Raw genomic sequence first — 22057 nt, 5'->3', positions numbered from 1 at the left:
TAAAGATCACAGAAATACCAGCCTGCTCTGACCAGCTCCTGTTGTTTTCCAAAGCCTCCTGTGTTAAGGCTGATTTTTTAAATTTCCTTTTGTTTTTCCCTTAGTCACAGAGGATGTGTCAGAGGATGAACACGTAACTTCTGCTTGCCTGGGATGATATCTTTAATATTTGAGTTAAACAAATCCTGCTGTCATGTTAGAAGGAACTAGAAATTCAAACAACCCCAAACACCTGCTGATTTCATCCTTATCTTTGCTCTCCCTCGAGTCACAGTTTTGGCATAATACAGCTGCATTTTTCATGATAATCAATTGTTAAGTACAGAAGTCTTTTTCATCCTACTCCAGTGGGATTGTGGTCGTATCTTCACTCAGTGGGACAGTTCTTGTCCCTGTCACAGCTGAAAAAACACCATAAAAATTTAGAAAAGTACTTCAGGAACAACTGCCTTACTGCTTAGAATTTCTTGTAACTTTTCAGAAATGGCAATTAAACAGGAAAAGAAAAAAAAAATCCCTAAACCTCTGACCCCACAGATGATACAGTCCTGAAGGTGTGCAAAATATTTTTAATCAGAGTGAATTAATGAACCAATATAAAATAATGAGCAGCTGAATAATTCTTAGGCACTGCTGGGAATCCCTTCCATGGCTCACAGGGGTGATCTGGAAATGGTGAGAATGAGGTTTTTATTCAATGGAGTCAGGATGGTTTGGGATGGAAGGGAGATCCAAGATGGTCTCATTGCCAGCCCTGCCATGGCAGGGACACCTTCCACTGTCCCCAGTGTCCAGCCTGGCCTGGGACACTGCCAGGGATCCAGGGGCAGCCCCAGCTGCTCTGGCAATTCCATCCCAGCCCTGCCAGGGAACAATTCCTCATTCCCAAGATCCCATCCCTCCCTGCCCTCCCTGCGTCCTGTCCCTCCAGCCCTTGTGGAAGATGGACTTGGGTTAAATGAGGATTATTTTAGTGACTGCCTCTGGTAATTGCTGTGGAGTTGTCAGTGCAGGAAGTAAATAAAGAGTGAAATCCAGCCCCATTGTACTTTGGAATTCAGGGGGATGAGGAGGAGCTGGGACCTGGCTTGGTGCTATTTAGGGACCACTTTGGGCTGGGAAACAAATGCTGACAGTGGGGGCTATTTTTGAGAGGTGTTTATTTCTCACTGTTCATCAGCCCCTGGAGTTATTTGTAGTAGATCCATCTTCTCCAGTGCCTTGGTGAGTAATGATGCTTTAAAAGGTAAAAAATCGAAAAAACTCCTGAAGAAATAAATGTAAAAAATCCTTGGTTCTAGGAGGAGCAGATGGAATGACAGGAATGAGGTGTTGATCACTCAGTGATTGTAAATGGGAAAGCAGAGTTAGTTAAATCTTCCTTCTGTGTCACCCTGTCCAGACTAAGCCTGGTTTAAACTGCCCCAGTTCAGTGTTTGGTGCTGGTGGTTTAATCATCATTATAGGAGAGTAGTTCCCCATCATTTTATCCTTAAAAACTGCCCAAGGATAAACCCTCAGCCCAAGGGAAAGGATCCTGTGAGAGCTGAGTGAGGGGAAAACAAAATCCAGCTGCAACATGACAGGCCATGAGGATTTGGGGAAAAGAGCTGCATCAATAAATCTAAACACAAACAATCACCATGAGCAAAGAAATGCTGAAAGGTTTTAATGTGCCAACCCAATCAGGTCAGCCTGAAAGTGAAGAATCTTTATTTTTTAAAATAGATTGGATGTGGGACACCAAATTCACTAATGAGCAGAGAGCTCTGAGTGTATTTATTTAATGTATTTGCAAATTATTGTTTCATCTCTCTCCCCCCCAGTTATTTGAGTCTCCCTTTGTTGCTGCCTGTCCTGATTAGGGCTTTGCCTTGCAAATTCTCTGATTTGAAGTCTCTCTAATTTGGCATTTCAGCCCCTGCTGTAACGTGGAGGTTGCAGAAGGTGGAACTGGAAATGCTGTTCAAGCTCTTTCCTTGCTCTGCTGGGCAGGGTGGAAATGTCAGCTGTGATTTTCTGAGCTGCCTTGGGACACTATCAAGGTAGAGGCTGTTGGATCCTGTCACTTTGAGAAGTGACTGGTTTGTGGTGCTTAAAAATACAAAATAGAGTTTGTGAAACTGCCTGCTAAAAGGGGCTCTGAATCATGGCCAGGCTGTTTTTATGGAGAGCACTTGAGCACATTTGTGTTCTTTCCTCCCAGTCCAATGAAACACTCCAGGCTTTTTAGAGGAGTACTTCAATCAGAACCCAGTTCATCTGGAAAAAATGCTGAGGCTCAGCTGCTCACACGGGCACAGCCCTGCTGTCAGTGTTTGCTGAAGGACTGAGCACACAGCACAAGTTTTCCCTTTCACTGGGACATGTTTTTGCAGGAGCTTAATGAGGTTCCTCAGAAATACCTTGGAGAGTGGCACCAACTGCAAACACACCAGGAATAGCTCAGGGCAGAGCCCTCCTGGGAGCTTTGGGCCCTTCCTGCCTCTGTGGGGAAAGGAGTGGGGGCATTCTCCAAAACAGGGCTTGGGGGCTGAAAAAAAAGCAGGAAACAGAAATTCTGAAACATTCTGGCCCAAGGCCAGGCTGGAGCAGCCTGGGGCTGGAGCTGCCTGGCACAGGGGAAGGTGTCCCTGCCATGGCAGGGTGGCACTGGGTGGGATTTGAGGCCCCTCCAACCCAAACCAGTCTGGGAGTCTTTGAAACCTTATGAATTCCCTCCAAGTGTGTTATCACCCTCAGTTTTATTTTTTGACCTTCACGTGGAACATTTTACAACACTGGAAATGTGTTTTGGTCTTAGAATGAATCACAGAATCATGGAATGATTTGGGATGGAAGGGACAGCAAAGCCCACCCAGTGCCACCCTGCCATGGCAGGGACACCTTCCCCTGTGCCAGGCTGCTCCAGCCCCAGTGCCCAGCCTGGCCTTGGGCACTGCCAGGGATCCAGGGGCAGCCCCAGCTGCTCTGGGCAGTGAGAGCAGAATTTGTTTCCTGTGGAATTGCACAGAGGCAGCAGCCCAGGTATAAATAGTGTGGAAAATGTCCCAAGGAGCTTTGGTATCCCCACAACTGATCTGCATGGGAATCAAAGTTGCCTTAAATTTCTTATGGAAAATGGGAGGAGATGAGGGGCCTGGGAACTGCTTTGAAGATTTATTTAAGCCTCAGGTCCAGCCTCCAGACTCAGCTGGATCCGAGGCTGAGCAGGACCTTGAGCTGGTCTGAGTTGGTCTCACTGCTGTGTCTTGGGTTTAAGTGACACCTGAGGGATTTTAGCAGCCAGTCAGCCATGGAGTCTCAGGGAACTTGTAATTATTTCACAGTCCCTCCACATAAAACAACTCTTTGTAGTGTTGTGACTTCTAAGAAAAGAACAAAATTTAGCAGGTGATACAAGTGTTCAGGGAGGCTCTTTCTGAATTTCCTTTAAATAAAAGTAAAATAATATAAAAAGGCACCTTTTTTTTAGGCTTCTAAGGCTAGAATTCTAAGAAATCAGGATATGCAGAGAATAGGGTGAAAAATTTGTTTAAGTTTTGTTTTCTTCTGAGATTTAGGGGAAAAATAATTAAATCAGAGTTTATAGAATGAAGTTATTAAAAACTGTTGTTTGTGTCTAAAGAGAGGCACAAAGATTCCCAGCTAGAAGCCAGCCCAGGAGAATATCCTGCTTTCTATACCTTGCAGACTTTGAGAAATGTTTTCCAGGAAAGCTGAGTACATCCGTGAATCACTTATGGAAAAGCCAGTGGAAGGAATTAGTCAAAGAAATGCTGCAGTGACCACCCTTTGCCTATCAGGAAATGGGGCAGCTTTCCATGATTCTGTACACATCACGGGACACCCATTTTCAGAAGCTCTCATGAAAAGAGCAAGTGAAAAATTGCTGCTCATTGACTTTCTAAAAATGCTTATTTTGAAATAAATATGACATTTAATACCAGCCAGAAGGGCTTTTCTCTCAATTTCCCTTTTCTCCCTGGATTTTCCTGCTGGCATAATCGGGGAGTTGGGGAGGAACTGGCAGTGAATGTTGTCCTCACACGCAGTAAATTGGCCAAATATTTCTTTGCTGGTTGATGATGAATTAATTATTTCATGTTATCAGTGTAATTATCTCCAGTCTCTGCTTTGCCCCTGCAAATGCCTGGCAGTGTGGGAACTTCCATGGTTTTCCCACTCCTTCCCATGGTTTTAACATGATGTGTGTTCATTATTCTGCTGTTACAGGGCTAAAAGAAACCAGAAATGCCACCAAAAAAAAAGTGGGGAGGGTGAGGGATGTAAGCTTTCAGTGTTCTTGGAGTGAATCCTGGGGGAATTTTTGGGAATGGGATGTGGATCCAAATGTCTGGGGCAGCTCCTGGGCTTTGGGAAGAGCTGCTTTGGGAAGAGCTGCTTTGGGAAGAGCTGCTTCTGTCCTGTCAGAGATGAGAAGCTGAATATTGAATGCCTGACAAATCCAATTTTCTGCAGCTCTCACTTCTTTGCCAAGAGCTGTCTCTGCCAAAGGTGTTGCATCCAGGATTTTGAGGGAGCTGCAGAGGAAGTTGGGTTGTGTTTGGGTTTTTTTAGTTTGTTGGGTTTGGTGGTGGTGGTTTCTTTTCCTGTGGGAACAGCTTGGAGATATTTTGGATTAAACCAGCCAGGCCAGTGGGAGGGAAGTTGGGTTGTGTTTGGGTTTTTTTAGTTTGTTGGGTTTGGTGGTGGTGGTTTCTTTTCCTGTGGGAACAGCTCCTGCTTGGAGATATTTTGGATTTAACCAGCCAGGCCAGGGGGAATAGATTGAATTTTTGTTATTAATAAATGAAAGTTGCTGCCTGTGTTTTGTGTTCAGCTGTTCTGAACTGCCCTGCTCAACTCCTGGGCTGCTTTGGGAGGAGGGCAAAGGAAAGGAATGGTGCTTAAACACCTGAATTTCATGGGAAAGTGGATGATGTCTCATTTCCAGTTAAATCCACCTGAAGACATTTTAAAAGTTCAGCCATCCAAGATCCCTCAGAACCAAGCTTGACCCTCTCCCAGCACCCCTGCATCCATTGGAATTTTTATTTCTCTTTTTATTTTGTGTGGACACAATTTGTGTCCACTTTGCAATGCCTCAAAGAGCCACTTAGAATTCTTCCTGTCACTTTTGGTGTTTGATTCTTAAAACCCAAAGCCTGCATCCTCTGCCAAGTACACTTTTCATTTCTGCCTTGTCCTTTAACCTCTTTTCCTGGTGGAGATTTTCTAAGAGGCTCCAGACATTTCTTGGGGAACTGTCTCCCAAGATGACTTGGAGAAAGCTTTTGAAGGGACATTTTCCTTCCTTTTCAGTGGATTAAGGATAAATGAGCATCATAATTCCTCAGCTTACATTACTTTGTTCCAAAATATCAATTTTTGAACAAAGCAGATTTCTGGATTTTCCTTACAGGATTTTGTTCTTCCCTCAGCAGGTTTGCTTGGAAATCCTGGATGGCACAGGTGCTGGAATATTTTACCAAATGGAATGATTTTTTTTAATGAATAGAAAAATAATTGCCATAAATACTGTCTGAAAATGTTTATTTCCTTTGAGTACTCAAATGAGGGCAAAATGATCATTAATTTACTCTGGATCATTTGAGTGTATTCCCAGCAGGAGTGGAAACGTGTTGGAAAAAGCCTTTACATTTTGGAATATATTTCCCACATTCAAAAGTTTTCTAAATGAGGCTGGTGGTTACTCAGCTACTCTGTAGTGGAATTTCCAAGTGCCCACTTTTGTGTTCCCACTCAGTGCACAGGAATTCAGTGTTTAATGCTTGGAAATGGAAGTGTAAATCATAGATTTTTCCAAGGATGGAAGAAGCACACTGCAGGTATTTATTTTTCAGATGGGTGGCTGGAAAACTGTGGCCCATGGAATCTGTAAAAGGCCCTTGTGTGACAGAGCACAACTCTGGAAATTTTATTTGAATATATTTGGATCTCCTAATGCAAAAACAACACCAGCTCATACATTTGAAGCTATTCAAATGTATCCTGTAAGTCTTCAGGAAAAACAGCTCCTTCTTGGCACTGCACTTGGAATTTGCATTAAAAAACCATCAGGGCTTTATTTGAATCTTTTGTTTTAATCCTTCAGTGGAGTGATTGTGGAGTGGCTGCAGTTTGTGTGAGAATTCAGGAATGGCTCCCTCAGCACTGCAGCTTCTGCTGGAAGGACAGACAGCCCCAGGGCACGGCCCTGCAGAGAAACATTTGTGATTGCAGTAGGAATTAATTGGAGGAGGAATTCTGCCCAGGGAATGGGCACGGCCAGAGCTCCAGGAGCCTTTGGCCAGCGGTGCCAGGGACGCCCAGGCTGGGATGGTTGGAGCTCTGGGCAGGGCCAGGAACTGAATCAATGATCCTGTGGATCCCTTCCACTCAGGATATTCCAGTATTCTTCTTTATTCTCCTTTTGAAATACTAGCAATAGATGCAGGAAACCTTCTGAAAGAGTTTCTTTCCTCCATCCCAAGAATAGCTGTGGAATTAAGATCCAGAAAAACAGGAAATGAAATGGGAGCAGGCCTGGGTTGGCAATTCACAGCCCTGGAATAGGTGAGAATTTAAAGTGAAGGAGGAAGAAGTAAGATTGGAACTTCCAAGAGGTTTTTGCAGCAGTTTGTGGTGACAAGACAAGAGGTGATGGCTTCAAAGTGATGGAGCGAAAGTTTAGATTGGAATTAGGAAAAAATCCTTCCCAGAGCAGCTGGGGCTGCCCCTGGATCCCTGGCAGTGCCCAAGGCCAGGCTGGACACTGGGGCTGGAGCAGCCTGGCACAGGGGAAGGTGTCCCTGCCAGGGCAGGGTGGCACTAGGTGGGCTCTGAGGTCCCTCCAAACTCAAACTAGTCTAGGATTAAATGGTAAACTAAATTGTCTCACAGGTTTTGGAGATGCCCTGAGGAAAAACTGCCTGTTCCAAGCTGTTCTGCACAGCTTTGTTTGCTGCACAGTGATCAGACTTGTTCCTTCAGCAAATGTCATCAGGGAGCAGCAAATGTCATCAGGGAGGGCTTGGATCAGCTGGAGCCCAGCTGGGAGGGGGAGCAGCCCATGGAATCACACCTGGGGGTTATCCTGGCTCTGAGGCCACACCAAATTCCCAAAAGCCATCTGGGACATCTGGGGAGCAGCCTCAGCAGGGACCACCAAGACACTCCTCTGGATAAAGGTGGCATTTGGCTCCTCTGGGGGGAGTAAATACAGGGTTCAGGGCAGTGCTGCCTGTTTTATTTCCATGAGCTTTGAGGAATGAGCAGCTCTGCTGGAGAAACTCCAGCCTGCACAGTTTGAAAGTCTTCCAATGGGAAAGTGCAGGTGAAACTCAGAAAGGAAAACTCCCCTGGCCCAGCCTGGGGCCGTTCCCTCCCCTCGTGTCCCTGTTCCTGGGAGCACAGCCTGACCCCCTGGGCTGTGACAGCTCCTGAGAGAGGATGGGGGTGAAAGGGACAGGAACAAAGCTCAGGGAATCCCAGAAATCCCAAATCCCTGGGGCTGGCAGAGCCGTGCCAGCCCAGGCAGTGCCAGCTGTGCCCCATGGGCACCTTGTCCCCAGCCCAGAGCACTCAGTGCCACCTGCAGGGGACACCTGCAGGGATGGGCACTGCCAAGCTCCCTGGGCAGCCCCTGCCAAGGCCTGAGCACCCTTTCCATGGGCAAATTCCTGCTGCTGGCCCAGCTGAGCCTGCCCTGGCCCAGCCTGAGGCCGTTCCCTCTGCTCCTGTCCCTGTTCCCTGGCAGCAGAGCCCGACCCCCCCGGCTGTGCCCTCCTGCCAGGGACTTGTGCAGAGCCACAAGGGCCCCTGAGCCTCCTTTGCTCCAGCCTCAGCCCCTTCCCAGCTCCTCAGCAATTCTCCAGCCCCTTCCCAGCTCCTCAGCAATTCTCCAGCCCCTTCCCAGCTCCTCAGCAATTCTCCAGCCCCTTCCCAGCTCCGTTCCCTGCCCTGGACACGCTCCAGCCCCTTTGACTTTCAGAACATATTTGGAAGCTAAGCCTTGGTTGCTCAAACAAAAAGTAATTGGGTTTCTTTAATTGCTTTACCTGAACCTTTAATAGGCACTGATTGACTCTTGATTGAGATGTTGAGCAGGGAATACAGACAGGCTGACACAGATTCATTCCTTTTGGGTTTTTTTTTCCTCTGTACTGACCTTTTATCTTTACCTCCTTCATTATCTGGAATGTACAAAGTGAGGTAAAAATATCTTTACTTCTTTGGTCTTCTCAGAAAAGTTTCAGTGAAGATGGAATCATATTGAACTAAAATTTCCACCTGCCTTTTGGTGCTGCTGTGATGATCTGTGTGTGTTACATCAAGCCAGGGAACCAAAGAAATATTTAAAAGACTGGGATGCTGACATCAGGCTCTTATTCTAACAATATACAGTGGGTGTATGTTGTAGTTGAGACAGCCACAATACAAAGTAGCACTCCATTTTCAGAAGGCTTCAGACTGTTTTTATTCTTTGTATACATTCTTACAAAGCTCAGAAGTTTACACTTTACTCATTAGTCAGGAAAGACAAACAAAGTGCTCATTGGAATGGGCAGTTGCAAGTTTCTCTTATTTCTCCTTCTTTCTTTCTTGGTTTCTGTCAATGACCTTGGTGGGAAATTCTTTCAGGGACAAACATGGATCCTCTGATCAAACTTCTCTCTGGCTCACAGGAGTTGCTGTAAAACCTCTTCCACAGATAAATATTTTGAAGACATAATGTGTTATGCATATTGGAATTATGGAATGGTTTGAGTTGGGAGGGACCTCAAAGCCCACCCAGTGCCAGCCCTGCCATGGCAGGGACACCTTCCCCTGTGCCAGGCTGCTCCAGCCCCAGTGCCCAGCCTGGCCTTGGGCACTGCCAGGGATCCAGGGGCAGCCCCAGCTGCTCTGGGCACCCTGTGCCAGCCCTGCCCACCCTGCCAGGAACAATTCCTCATTGCCAAGATCCCATCCATTGCTGCCCTCTGGCACTGGCAGCCATTCCCTGGGTGCTGTCTCTCCAACCCTTGGGAATTGTCTCTCTCCATGGTTCTTGTATCTCATTTGGGTTCTGGAATCTGAGCCTGGATCCCAACCTTACACAACCAGCTCAGAACTGAACTGCTGAGAGCTCCTCTCCTGTGGTGTCTTCATCACTGCTCTTACACAGGAGAGCAAAACTGATCTCAGCTGATTGGCACTGGGTTGTTTTAAATAATGACTCATGTTTGGCTTCAGTGTTCTTTATCTCATTCATGTTGTGGCTGCTGCTGGAAGGCAGGAATTGGGGACAGATGTGCTTCCTGTGGGAACATCTGGATCAGGGGGAGCTCTGACCACCCTGGCTTCGACTGGATGGGTTTGAATAAACCCTGTCAGCTGTGGGGTAGGATTGTGGTACTGCGGATCATTTGTGGGGAATTTTCCCTTCTTCCCGTGGAAGAAGAGAATTAGGGAAGTTTTTTAGGGGGCCCTTGTGGCTCTGCACAAGTCCCTGGCAGGAGGGGACAGCCGGGGGGGTCGGGCTCTGCTCCAGGGAACAGGGACAGGAGCAGAGGGAACGGCCTCAGGCTGGGCCAGGGCAGGCTCAGCTGGGCCAGCAGCAGGAATTTGCCCATGGAAAGGGTGCTCAGGCCTTGGCAGGGGCTGCCCAGGGAGCTTGGCAGTGCCCATCCCTGCAGGTGTCCCCTGCAGGTGGCACTGAGTGCTCTGGGCTGGGGACAAGGTGGCCATGGGGCACAGCTGGCACTGCCTGGGCTGGCAGGGCTGTGCCAGCCCGAGGGATTTGGGGATTCTGGGATTCCCTGAGCTTTGTTCCTGTCCCTTTCACCCCCATCGTCCCTCCATCCCTCCGTGTTTGCTCAGGGTTGTTCTCCTTGTGGCCCTGTCACCATTTCAGCAGATCTGGGTTAAATTTCTGTGAAATGTGGTCCCTGTTCAGTCCCCAAACGTGTCACTGTGTCCCAGCCCTGGTGGTGTGCAGGGCTCCAGCTGTGCTCACTGCCAGAGCATGCAGGACACGCTCCAGGAATGCAGGAACCCCACTGGGAGCCTGTGCCCTGTTCTGCACCTCTCCCTCTGCTCAGTCTCACTTATAAATAACTTTACAGCTGCTCTCTCTTCATAAAACAGCCGGATCTTCCTGCAGAAGGTGCCCCCTCACTCAAGAAATCATGATCCAAAGCCCCTTTTTGCTTCAGCAGTGATGTGTTTGAACATGTCCCTTCTTTCTGACCTGAATTATTTCATCTTGCAGCTCCACAGATCTGGTAATTACTGTCTAGATGGGTTTGTTCCCCTTTGAGTTATTAATTCAAAGAAATAACCTTGAAAAGGTCAGAGTGGAGCTGATTTTTCCTGGTTGCAGTGGTAAGAGTCTCTCATGCTTCCTTTATTTCATTGTTATCCAGTGCTTGGGAGAAACCTCTTCTTTGTCTTGGTGGCTGCAGGAGCATTTGTAACAAATCATTTCCTTCAATTCTGCTGTAAATAGTTTTCCTCCAGTATGAAAAATGCCCTGTTAACCCATTTTGTTTTCAAAGTCCTTGTCCTTTTATAGTTCCTGACAAATAGATGTGATCTTTGGAGAATTTCCACCTCTTCCCCCATTTTTCACCTCCACTCTGAGGGAAGGATTTATATAGACAGCTATATTTAGAGAAGCCTTCAGCAAGCTGCAGAGGAGTTGTTGGAGGATTTCCTGCCCTTCCCTTTCCAGAGTTAGCTTTTCCTGGGGTGGCTGTGCAGGGTTCCATGGTGAGCTGGGCACTGGACTCTTGTCCCTGTCACCTTCTTTCCTCCTTTCTGCCAGAAATAGAAGTAAAAATCAGCACTGCAACTGCAGCTGGCCTGGGGATGTTCTTGGTTACTTTTGTCGTGGTTTCTTGTCATCTTTGGCTTTTTTCTTTTGATTTGGCTGTTTATTTTCTCTCACCCCAACATATCATTAATTAATTATATCATTGCTGGACAGTCCTCCTCAGGAATTTTCATATACTTTTAAAATGCATCTTCTTGAAAGCTGTTTTGATGATCTGGGCCCAAATTCTCTCATTGTGGTGAAGGAAATGTTTCTTGGATTGACTTTGCAAGAACTTTCTCCTTCCCTTTTCTAATCTCCCAACCCAATTACTGCAAAAGGTGTTTCATAATGGGCTTTTTCTACTATAAATACATTATCTGTAGATAATTTTGGAATGAGAGTAAAGCAGTTAATGAGTTTAAACAGAAATAAAGACAGCAGAAATAGGCAGAGTTTTTTTACAAACTCATTGACATTTATCCCTCTGTAACTTCAGGTGTAGAAAAGTGTTTGAGTCTTAAGTTTGTATTTGAGTCTTGTGTCTTAAAGTGCAGAATCCTCATAACTTTTCCACTGGCTTTGCTGTGGGTTTGCCTGACATCTTAGAAAATGGGCACTCATTCCTCTGCTTCGGTTTGGAACAGGAGGAGATTTTCCTGGAATAGCTGGAAATCTAAACCAGAGGTGACACCGCACCCCAGACACGTGGTTTTCAATTTTTATTGTCAGCTGAGTTTATCCTTTGCAGTAAATACCTCTGTTACCATTAGCCAGTGCTAATTGTGCTGAATTAATGCTCTGATAGATACTTCTAGCAGTCTTGATTTCTGAAAAGATCTCAGAATTGCTCAGTGCTGGAGTTTTAGAACCACGCACTCCTCCTTTGAGAGGAGCACTCAGCATCACTGGCTGGAGCCCAGGCGGGTTGGGGGAGCACAGTAAAGGTAAGAAAGCTTTGAGGAAGCTGTGAAAGCAACACAGAAACACAAGGAGCAGAAAACTCAGGGCTAACTGCAAGTCTGCAAGTAGAAAAGTTACAACACTACAGCAAGGACATGAAACAGCAGCTGGAGTTTTAGGCTTGGCTGAGACAGACCTTAAGCCTGCAGAAAAACATGCTTAGCAAGGTGGTAGGAGGTTTTAAACTTAATAATGGAGTATTGTGTGTTGTAAAGAGAAAGAAGACAAGCAGGCATTGTGTGAAGCAGGTGTATGTGTGCTTTTAGAGATTGGTTGGAGCAACTGTCTGTGACCTTTAGCAATGTGCTGTTGGCTAGAAAGATTAAAAATGCTTTGTAACAGAGAAATCTGTGGCTGCAGAGTTTTAGGCTTGGCTGAGACAGACCTTAAGCCTGCAGAAAAACATGCTTAGCAAGGTGGTAGGAGGTTTTAAACTTAATAATGGAGTATTGTGTGTTGTAAAGAGAAAGAAGACAAGCAGGCATTGTGTGAAGCAGGTGTATGTGTGCTTTTAGAGATTGGTTGGAGCAACTGTCTGTGACCTTTAGCAATGTGCTGTTGGCTAGAAGATTAAAAATGCTCTGCAGCAGAGAAATCTGTGGCTGCTGCTGGCTGTACATGAGCTTTGCCATTTTCCAATTGTCTCAACCATGTAAAGAGGCTGATGCTGCAAATAAAGGAATTTATTTGCAGCAGTGCCAACACACCAGCCCTTTGTGCCCATTCCATGCAATCAGATCCTTCAAGTTGCTCAAACCTGCCCAAACATTGGGCTCTGTCTGCCTGGGCACTCAGGGGGTGAAACACCTGCAGGGCTGTGCAGCTCTGAGCCCTTGTGTTTGCTGGGGCACACGTGGGGACAGGAGCTGCTGCTGCCCCTTTTCCAGGGACTCTGGGCATTCCTTGGCTCCTCCAGGGCATGCTGTCACTGGGAAAACTCTTTGTGGCCTTGTGTTGCTGTGCTCTGGTTCTTTACTAACACTCTGTGGCCTGGTGTTGCTGTTCTCTCATTCCTTTACTAACACTTTGTGGTCTGGTGTTGCTGTGCTCTGATTCTTTAACACTTTGTGCCCTTGTGTTGCTGTGCTCTGGTTCTTTACTAACACTCTGTGGCCTGGTGTTGCTGTTCTCTCATTCCTTTACTAACACTTTGTGGCCTGGTTTTGCTGTGCTCTGGTTCTTTACTAACACTTTGTGCCCTTGTGTTGCTGTGCTCTGGTTCTTTACTAACACTCTGTGGCCTGGTGTTGCTGTTCTCTCATTCCTTTACTAACACTCTGTGGCCTTGTGTTGCTGTGCTCTGGTTCCTTTCCTGTAAATAAGTCTGCACATGCTCCTTGTACAGTTCATTCTGTGATCCCACAGACCTCCGAGCTCGTTAACAAATTGGTTTGTGCAGATGATTTCCCTGCTGGAGGAATGGATTTGTTTCACTTACATCTTTCTGAGGAATGCAGAAAATATAACGTGGAATAGGTAACTTTACAAAGCAGCTTTTTATAACCACAAAGCAGAAGTTGTCACAGAATTACAGAATGGTTTAAGTTGGAAGGGACCTTAAAGACAATTGAGTTTCACCCTCCTGCCATGGCAGGGGCACTTGCCACTGTGCCAGGCTGCTCCAAGCCCCAGAGCCTTGGGCACTGCCAGGGATCCAGGGGCAGCCCCAGCTGCTCTGGGAAAGGTGTCTGAAAGGAAAGCTGGGCATGATTTCTTTCTGCAAGTCTGACAGGATTTCTCATGAGGTAAAATTCCCTGGCAGACCAGTCCTTTAGAACTTTAGAACACTTCAGAAACTTCAGAACATTTTTCTCCCCAGATTCCTCCAGCAGCCTGAGCCCTGGGAGCCTGGCACAGGCCATGCCTGGCATGGCATCACACCCACCCATGCCTCTGACTTAGCCCTGTAAATTTTTCCAATGCCAAGCACACCCAGGTCACAAACACAGGGAGGCAGAATTATCACCCAGTATTAATGTTAAAGAAATTTTAGGAAAAAATTCTTTAGTCAGAGGGCAGTGAGGCCCTGGCACAGGGTGCCCAGAGCAGCTGGGGCTGCCCCTGGATCTCTGGCAGTGCCCAAGGCCAGGCTGGACACTGGGGCTGGAGCAGCCTGGCACAGTGGGAGGTGTCCCTGCCATGGCAGGGCTGGCACTGGGTGGGCTTTGAGCTCTCTCCCAACCCAAACCAGTCTGGGAATTTATAATTTTTGTGGGGAGCAAGGGAGTGGTTGGGAATGTGAATTCATTTTTAGCCAGTAAAATGAGAGCAAGGCTGTGCCAGGAAAATGAAGCCAATGTGATTTTCATTGCAGATAACTTGAAGATGTTTATCCCTGTCCTGAGGAAGGGCTGAGGCAGGATAATTAACATGGAGCCAGGAATAGAAGCTGTGTGTTGATAGGAAAAGAGCAGCAGGTCTGGAGTGGGAGTGCAGGGATTACACAAAGAGCACCTTCAAGGGCAGCTGTAAAACCTGCCAGGGAGGAGAGAGAATGGACTGGATTGTTCTGCTTTATGGCTCTTGGGGGTAATTTTATCAGCTTAGAGAATTCCCAACATATTTAACTTCACATTCATTTCCCTGCTCTGGTTGTTCACTTTGCTGTTGGAGTTATTGGCACTTTTGGTGACTCCCCTGATTTCTGCTTCTGTGGCCTCACTTCCTTCTCTTCTGTGCCTTGCCTGTTCCACTGCATGTGGAGATGAAATTGGGGAGCTAATTATGGCAATCAGTCATTCTGTGTTCCCACTATTTCAGATATTTAATGGACTCTCTGATTGTCCTTGCAGCCCCCAAAAATGGTCTCTGTCACAATTCTGTCCTTGGCAGTGCTGGAGGATCTCTCAGGTGCTCTTGGTGTTTGGGAGCAGTTTAGGTTTTGATTGAGCACCTTGTTTGCAGTTTTGGAGCTCAACTTCCAGAATGTGAGCCTGGAATCTGCAGCCTCCAAGGGAAAGGTGAGAGCTGAGGAGCTGGAGCTGCCCCTACTCTCCTGCCCCACTGCTCTGAGCCCTTTGCTTTCATTCCCAAAGTGCAGCAGCACCGTGGAGCCATGGAATGGTCTGCAGCAGCTCCAGCTCCTCCTGTGCTGGTGATTTTGCCCTTGTTCTGTCTGTAGCTCACCAGGGAGTCTCAAAGAGAGGACAGGAAGCACCAAACTCTCTGAAGGGAGATAAGGGAGCAGAAAAAGCTGCCCTCTGATAATATCAGAACATCAAATCCAGGACTCCTGAAGTGTTGCAATGTTCCTGTCCCAGCCAAGGTTGTTTGCTCTGGGTACCAAATCTTCCAGGAGGGAACATTGCAACACTCAGGGTTTGGCACTGGGGCTTTTGTAACTTTTCCTCATGGTTTCCACATCATTCAGGGCTCTCCTGCCTCAAACAGCTCTTCATGACCTGCACCAGGGGCAATGGGAATTGAGGCTTTTTCTTTTGACAAAGTGCTTGAGTTTGGTATTAATAACTCAAAGAGGTTTATTTAATACACTGAAAGACCTGGCCTGAGCTGGATGCGGGCAGGGCTGGATGGGATTTTGGCAATGAGGAATTGTTCCCTGGCAGGGTGGGCAGGGCTGGCACAGGGTGCCCAGAGCAGCTGGGGCTGCCCCTGGATCCCTGGCAGTGCCCAAGGCCAGGCTGGACACTGGGGCTGGAGCAGCCTGGCACAGGGGAAGGTGTCCCTGCCATGGCTGGATGGGCTGTGAGGTCCCTTCCAGCCCAAACCTTTTTGTGACTCCATGATTTGGTACACAACCATGTTAAAAATCATGTGATAGTGACAAAGTGCAACATACTCCGAGTGATTTCTTTGGGGTTTTAAAAAGCCAAGTTAAATACGTTATGTATATCAGCAGGACTTAAAGGTTTCTTTTAAATCTGGAGAACAGTGCGAAAAAATTCTTTTGTGAGGTGTTTAATTTCTCAGGTTTATTCCTAGCCAGGCTCTAGTCCTGGCTTAGCTGACAAAGTTCTGTTTGAGGGGTGAATTCTGAAGTCATTGTCCCTGGCTCTCAGCAATGTGCAGGTGGCCTTGAGGGTGGCAGTGAGAGAGATTTTTTTTCTGTTTTACTCCTCACGAGCTCCAGGGACAGCAATGTCCCCAGAGGTGCTGCAGTGACCTGAGGCCGTGCCAGCTTGGAGCAGGAACCTGCTCTGCTTTCTTATCAGGAGCTGCAGTTCCCTGGCATGTGGGCAGCCTGTTTGCCTTTGTGCTCAGGTGAGTCACGGCCATTCTTTCCAGGTGAGCATCCTGACCTCTGCTTTATGGAGTCACACCTGCTCCTTCCACATCCCGAGCCTTGAGGGTACCTGGCAGAAATTCCAGGTCAGGGACGGGGTTTGGGATGTGCTCAGTGTGGTTTTCTGGGCTCTGTGAGTCCTGAATTTCTGTGTGTGCCCAGTGCAGATCTCTCATCCCACCCTCACTGATGGAATTCATCCCGTTCTTCCCAGAAAAGGTGCCCAGGCCTTGGCAGGGGCTGCCCTGGGGGTTTGGAGTGCCCATCCCTGCAGGTGTCCAGGGAATGTCTGGATGTGGCACTCAGGGCTGGGGACAAGGTGGGTGATAATTCAGGCACAGGTCGGACTTGAAAGTCCTGAACTCCTAAAATTTCAGTGATTCTGGGATTTTTAAGTGATGCCTTCCAAGAAAAGGTTCTAATAAATTAGAATGTATTAAGTATTCTTTTCATGCTGTGGTAACTTTTACACTGAGGTAACCTAAGAACAGCAGAGAGTTTGACTTTAAATGGGGATTTAGCAAGTAGATCCCCTAAAATGGAGAATGGTCTTCATGTGAAAAGTTTTGTGTAGTTAAATATTGATGAAATCAGGTTCTAAACTTAGCACTGTGCATTGTTTGCAGTTATTCCCTAAAACTTGGTGCTTCTGTCATAGCCCTGTGTTAAAACAGAATGAACTAAAGGCCCTTGAGATTTTGACTGTGTTACAATTTTGGAGCTGCATGTGCATGGGAGAGTTCCAAATAATTTGTGAAAGCTTCAGTTTAAACTTAATTAATTACTTGAAATGATGATGAGCTTATTTTAGTGGTTCTTGCTTTTTTTAAAAAAAAAAAAAGCAAACACACCAAAAAACCTCCCACCCCCCTAAAAAAATCCACAAGAAAGATCAGAAAACCCCCACAAAAACCTGTGTTTTGTCCTGCTTTTTGGGAAATGTTTTTGGGATTGAGGTGTCCCAAAATGAGGAAATGTCAGGAATTCAGGTTGCACAGCTGCTCCCTGCTGCTGTGTCCCAGGTTCTGGTAAAGCCCTGCCAGCAGATTGCTGAGCAGGCTTCTGGTAGGAAAAAGAGGCACAAACCAACTCCTGACAAACCCTCCCTGCTCGATGGGAAAGTTTTTAATGAGGCAAGAACAGTAATTAATCCACAGAGCTGCTTTGAAGAAGTTTCCAAACGAATCCTCCTTGTGATGGCAGGAAAATCATTTCCCCAAATCAATCTCTACATTTCCACCTGTGGCTGTTTGGTGGAACAAGAACTGAGATGAGGGATTTGTTTCCCATCCCCAGAGAATCAGAATTGGGCATTTTTTTGCTGCCTTCATTCCTGACATTTTCTGGGACACCTTAATCCCAAAGCATTTCCCAAAAAGCAGCACAGAACACAGGTTTTTGTGACAGTAATTAATCCACAGAGCTGCTTTGAAGAAGTTTCCAAACGAATCCTCCTTGTGATGGCAGGAAAATCATTTCCCCAAATCAATCTCTACATTTCCACCTGTGGCTGTTTGGTGGAACAAGAACTGAGATGAGGGATTTGTTTCCCATCCCCAGAGAATCAGAATTGGGCATTTTTTTGCTGCCTTCATTCCTGACATTTTCTGGGACACCTTAATCCCAAAGCATTTCCCAAAAAGCAGCACAGAACAGGTTTTTGTGGTCCTTTCTTGTGGATTTTTTTTTTTTTTTGAGGGGGTGGAAGGTTTTTTGCTTTGTGTGTTTGTTTGTTGGTTTTTGTTTTTTTTTTTTTAGGGGGGTGGAAGGTTTTTTTGCTTTGTGTGTCTGTTTGTTGGTTTGGTTTTTTTTTAGAGCAAGAACTACTAAAAAAAGCTCATCACCATTTCAAGTAATTAATGAAGTTTAACCTGAAGCTTTCACAAGCTATTTGGAGCTCTCCCACACACATTCAGCTCCAAAATTACAACACAGTCAAAATCTTAAGTGCTTTTAGATCATTCTATTTTAACACAGGACCATGATGTTTCCACCTGTGGCTGTTGAGTGGAACAAGAAGCAAGCTGAGGGATTTATTTCCCATCCCCAGAGAATCAGGAATTGGGCATTTTCCTGCTGCCTTCTTTTTCTCCCAGCCCATTCCTGGAGTGTTTCCACCTGTGGCTCTTGAGTGGAACAAGAACTGAGCTGAGGAATTTATTTCCCATCCCCAGAGAATCAGAATTAGGCATTTTCCTGCTGCCTTCTCTTTCTCCCCAGCCCCTTCCAGCATTTCCACCTGTGATTATTGAGTGGAACAAGAAGCAAGCTGAGGGATTTATTTCCCATCCCCAGAGAATCAGAATTGGGCATTTTCCTGCTGTTTAACACAGGACCATCATGTTTTCACCTGTGGCTGTTGAGTGGAACAAGAAGCGAGCTGAGGGATTTATTTCCCATCCCCAGAGAATCAGAATTAGGCATTTTCCTGCTGCCTTCTCTTTCTCCCCAGCCCATTCCTGAAGCGTTTCCACCTGTGGCTCTTGAGTGGATCAAGAACTGAGCTGAGGAATTTATTTCCCTATCCCCAGAGAATCAGAATTAGGCATTTTCCTGCTGCCTTCTCTTTCTCCCCAGCCCCTTCCAGCATTTCCACCTGTGATTATTGAGTGGAACAAGAAGCAAGCTGAGGGATTTGTTTCCCATCCCCAGAGAGTCAGAACTGAGCATTTTCCTGATGCCTTCAGTGCAGCCCATTCCTGGAGCATTTCCACCTGTGATTATTGAGTGGAACAAGAAGCAAGCTGAGGGATTTGTTTCCCATCCCCAGAGAATCAGAATTAGGCATTTTCCTGCTGCCTTCCTTTTCTCCCCAGCCCATTGCTGGAGCATTTCCACCTGTAGCTCTTGAGTGGAACAAGAACTGAGCTGAGGGATTTATTCCTATCCCCAGAGAGTCAGAATTGGGCATTTTCCTGCTGCCTTCCTTTTCTCCCCAGCCCCTTCCCGGAGCGTTCTGCCGAGGCAGGACAGGAACATTTTCCATCCGTGGAATGGAAGCTGCATGGAATTACTGCCAGTGGAAACTATGCTGCAAGAGGCTGAGCTGCTCAGCTCAGCTGCATTTTCCATGCTCCCGGTAATTAGCAGAGGGAAGCTGACTAATTACTGACGTCACCTCTTTCCAGTCCCGCTTACATTTTGTTCCCAAGCATGCGGGACTGCGCTCAGGAATTCGCTGTCACCCACAGGATGCTCTGAGAGCTTTTTGTCACCAGGGGCTGGGCTGGCTCTGCTTTATAAACGCCGGGAGCAGCAGGCAGGGCTCCTGAGCTGCCGGGATCCCGGCCCCAAAATGCATTTCCGTAATTTCCACTACAGCTTCGGCTCGCTCATCGCCTGCCTGCCCGATGGGGAGCTCTTCACCCAGCCAGAAACGAGGGTAGGTTTTGCTTTCGGGGTTATTTCTGCACTCCAGAGGTGAGGCTTGGACTTGGAAGGAAATTGCAGCTTGCCTTAAAAGTCTTAGAGCTTGGGAGTCTGCAGCAGGATGCTCTGATGGGAATGATTCCAGCTCTGGGAATTATTCTGTGTGGTTGGGAAAATTATCTCAAGTTTCCCTCCAGACTTCTTGGATTGTGAATTTTCAGCAAATATTTGATCAGTTCTGGCATGGCTGCCCGGGGAGGGGGTGCAGTCCCCATCCCTGGGGTGTTTAACAAAACCTGCATGTGGCACTGGGGTTTGGTTGAGCTCTTGGGGCTGGGCTGGACTGGGTGGTCTCAAAGGTCTCTCCCACCCTGGTCATTCTGGGATTCTGTAATTCGGATTTTAGAGAAAAAGGCAGGACACAGCTTCGAGCTCCTGCATGTTGGGGTTTCAAACTTCCCATCAAGAATCCTCCTAATTAAATATTCTTAATAATTTATTATGAAATATTTTTTATCAGAGATTTTATTTCCCTGCAATGGGTTTTGGAAGCAGAGGTTGTTTTTGCTGGAATAAATAAGTAAATAAATGAATAAATAACACAGCAGCCTCAGTTTGTGTGGGAGTTCAGAGCTGCTCCATGCTGCTGTTCCTTTACTAATTCTGGTAGCAAGATCCACAAATTTGTGATCCATATGATACTTCTGGGATTTTTTTTCCTGGTAAAACTATAAGAAATCCTCTTGGGTCTGTATTAGCTGATTGGCAATAGAAATTAAATAATAATGGAAATATAAAAGAATATAAAATATTTATCAGTCCTGATACAGTGAGCTGTTACTGCTAAGATACCTTCAGGACAAAAATAACTTTTTTTTTTTAGTATCATGGTGATAAAGTGACATTTCTGACCTCTATAATCACACATTTAAATAAATAATAATAATTACAATAAACCAACCCAGATCTCTCTGTCTTTACACACAGAATGGGAACTTGGAAATGCAATTTTGGGGTGTATTTTCCATGGTTCCGTCTCAGCTCTGAGATATTCCAAAAGTGAATTTTGAGGTATCCCAAACACCAGCTCTGTGTGGGGAGGGTCCTGCTCCTGTCTCAGAGCTCATTCTGCAGAAGCTGGAGAAGCAGAGCAGCTCTGATTTTAAAATCTCTTTGAAATAGAATGATTTTATACCCAGCTGTGGTGAGTGTGTGAGGTGGAGCTTCTCAGGGAGGAAAACGAAATTCTGAATTAATTTCTGCCTTCTTATGTAATTTCCATGCTTTTTTTCCCCTACTAATTCAAAATATTGTAGTAAAAAAACCCTCAATGGAATAATGTTTATTGTGGCTTTATCCTGAGTTTCTAGGAAGCTTTTAGAAAATATCTGGAAATTCCTCCAGTTTGAATATATTGGAATAAAACACTTGGGAAGGGCCTGGCAGCTCCAGAGCCTCCTCTTGGCCTGGAATCCTGCAGGGAGAGTGGAAGCACTTCCCATAAATTAAATTAAACAGAGCAGGGAAGCAGGAGATGTTCATGGACTTCATTCTTTGTGCTGAGCCACTGAAGAAAATCACATTTAGCTTGAAAATCAGGATTTTCTCATGTTTCTCTATTAAAACTTGTGCTGGTTCCACTGGAATTTGCACATTTGGGCAAAGGCTGGGCAGAGTTTTTTGTCAAGCTTTGTGGGTATTAATTTTCTAAGAAGCATTTCAATATCTTCTGTAGCTAAATTAGAGTGTTCTGTCCAACATTAATTTCTGATAATAATATAATGAGTGATAATATCACTTATTAATAATCTATTTTAATGACACAGAGAAATAAGGGATAAGGTACAAAGCTTCATTGTAGAAAGAAAAAGGAAAATAAGTGAAGCTTTTGCAATAATGAATATTCAGGAGTGGTAATTTGCTCTTATTAATCACTTCTAATTTTAAATTAATTTCTTTATTAGAGTTCAATGCTGATTTTCTCCTCTGCTCCTTTCTCTCCAGGCCAAGTTTGAATCCCTGTTCCGACCCTACGACAGGGACCTCACCTTTCAGTATTTTAAGAGCTTCAAAAGAGTGAGAATCAACTTCAGCAACCCCTTGTCTGCAGCAGATGCCAGGATCCAGCTGGACAAGACAGAATTCCTTGGAAAAGAGCTCAAGCTCTATTTTGCTCAGGTAAAAAAAGCTGGTTGGGATTATCCTGGGAGGATTAAAGCTTTCCTTCTTCTGACTCCCATAAATCCTCCAGCTGATGTGGAGGATTTATTTTTCCAAGCTGGTGTTTGGAAAACCCCAATTTTGGGGTTAAATTTTGGGTTTGGGATAAAAGATTATGGGAATTTTGGGAATTTAACCCTTTTTCTTACACTGAGTTTTGTGTATGTTTCTTCCTTCAATTCCTTCTCCTCAGGTAATTTCTTTCTTTTCTAGAGTTTCTCCCAAGTTTCTGGAAATCTGGGAATTTTTCCAAGTATTTATAAAACTCAGCATCCCAGAATTCCTTCATGGTCATTTTTTGTTAGATTAATTAGAGAATCCAAGGTTGTTCCAGAGCTCCACACATTTGGAGGCCGTTGATATTTCCCATTTTTTGGATAACCTTGGATGGGAATGAGAACATTCCAGGAATTTAAAGGGATGGGGGAGGCTGGGTGGGCTCTGCCAGCACCCAGAGAGTC

The 22057-nt window shown here is 45.9% G+C and overlaps 1 protein-coding gene across 2 annotated transcripts in view; it reads left to right on the top strand.

Moving 5' to 3' along the window:
* Window positions 1-22057, top strand: part of RCAN1 (regulator of calcineurin 1) — a 37363-nt gene that overhangs the window by 9105 nt on the left and 6201 nt on the right. Inside the window, exons 1-2 of one of the 2 annotated variants that reach the window (XM_039709537.1) lie at window positions 19166-19389; window positions 21381-21554. In XM_039709537.1, coding sequence (XP_039565471.1) covers window positions 19303-19389; window positions 21381-21554 — 261 coding nt within the window. In that variant the 5' untranslated portion in view covers window positions 19166-19302. Of the gene's footprint in view, window positions 1-19165; window positions 19390-21380; window positions 21555-22057 lie in introns of those variants that run through there. The other variant, XM_039709536.1, reaches the window with a different exon arrangement.

Source organism: Passer montanus, unplaced genomic scaffold (genome assembly GCF_014805655.1).
Source record: "Passer montanus isolate IOZ18808 unplaced genomic scaffold, ASM1480565v1 scaffold213, whole genome shotgun sequence".
In the NCBI taxonomy this organism is placed as follows: domain Eukaryota; kingdom Metazoa; phylum Chordata; class Aves; order Passeriformes; family Passeridae; genus Passer; species Passer montanus.
Note: the sequence above shows the minus strand (reverse complement) of the source record. Positions and strands in the feature narration are given on the sequence as shown.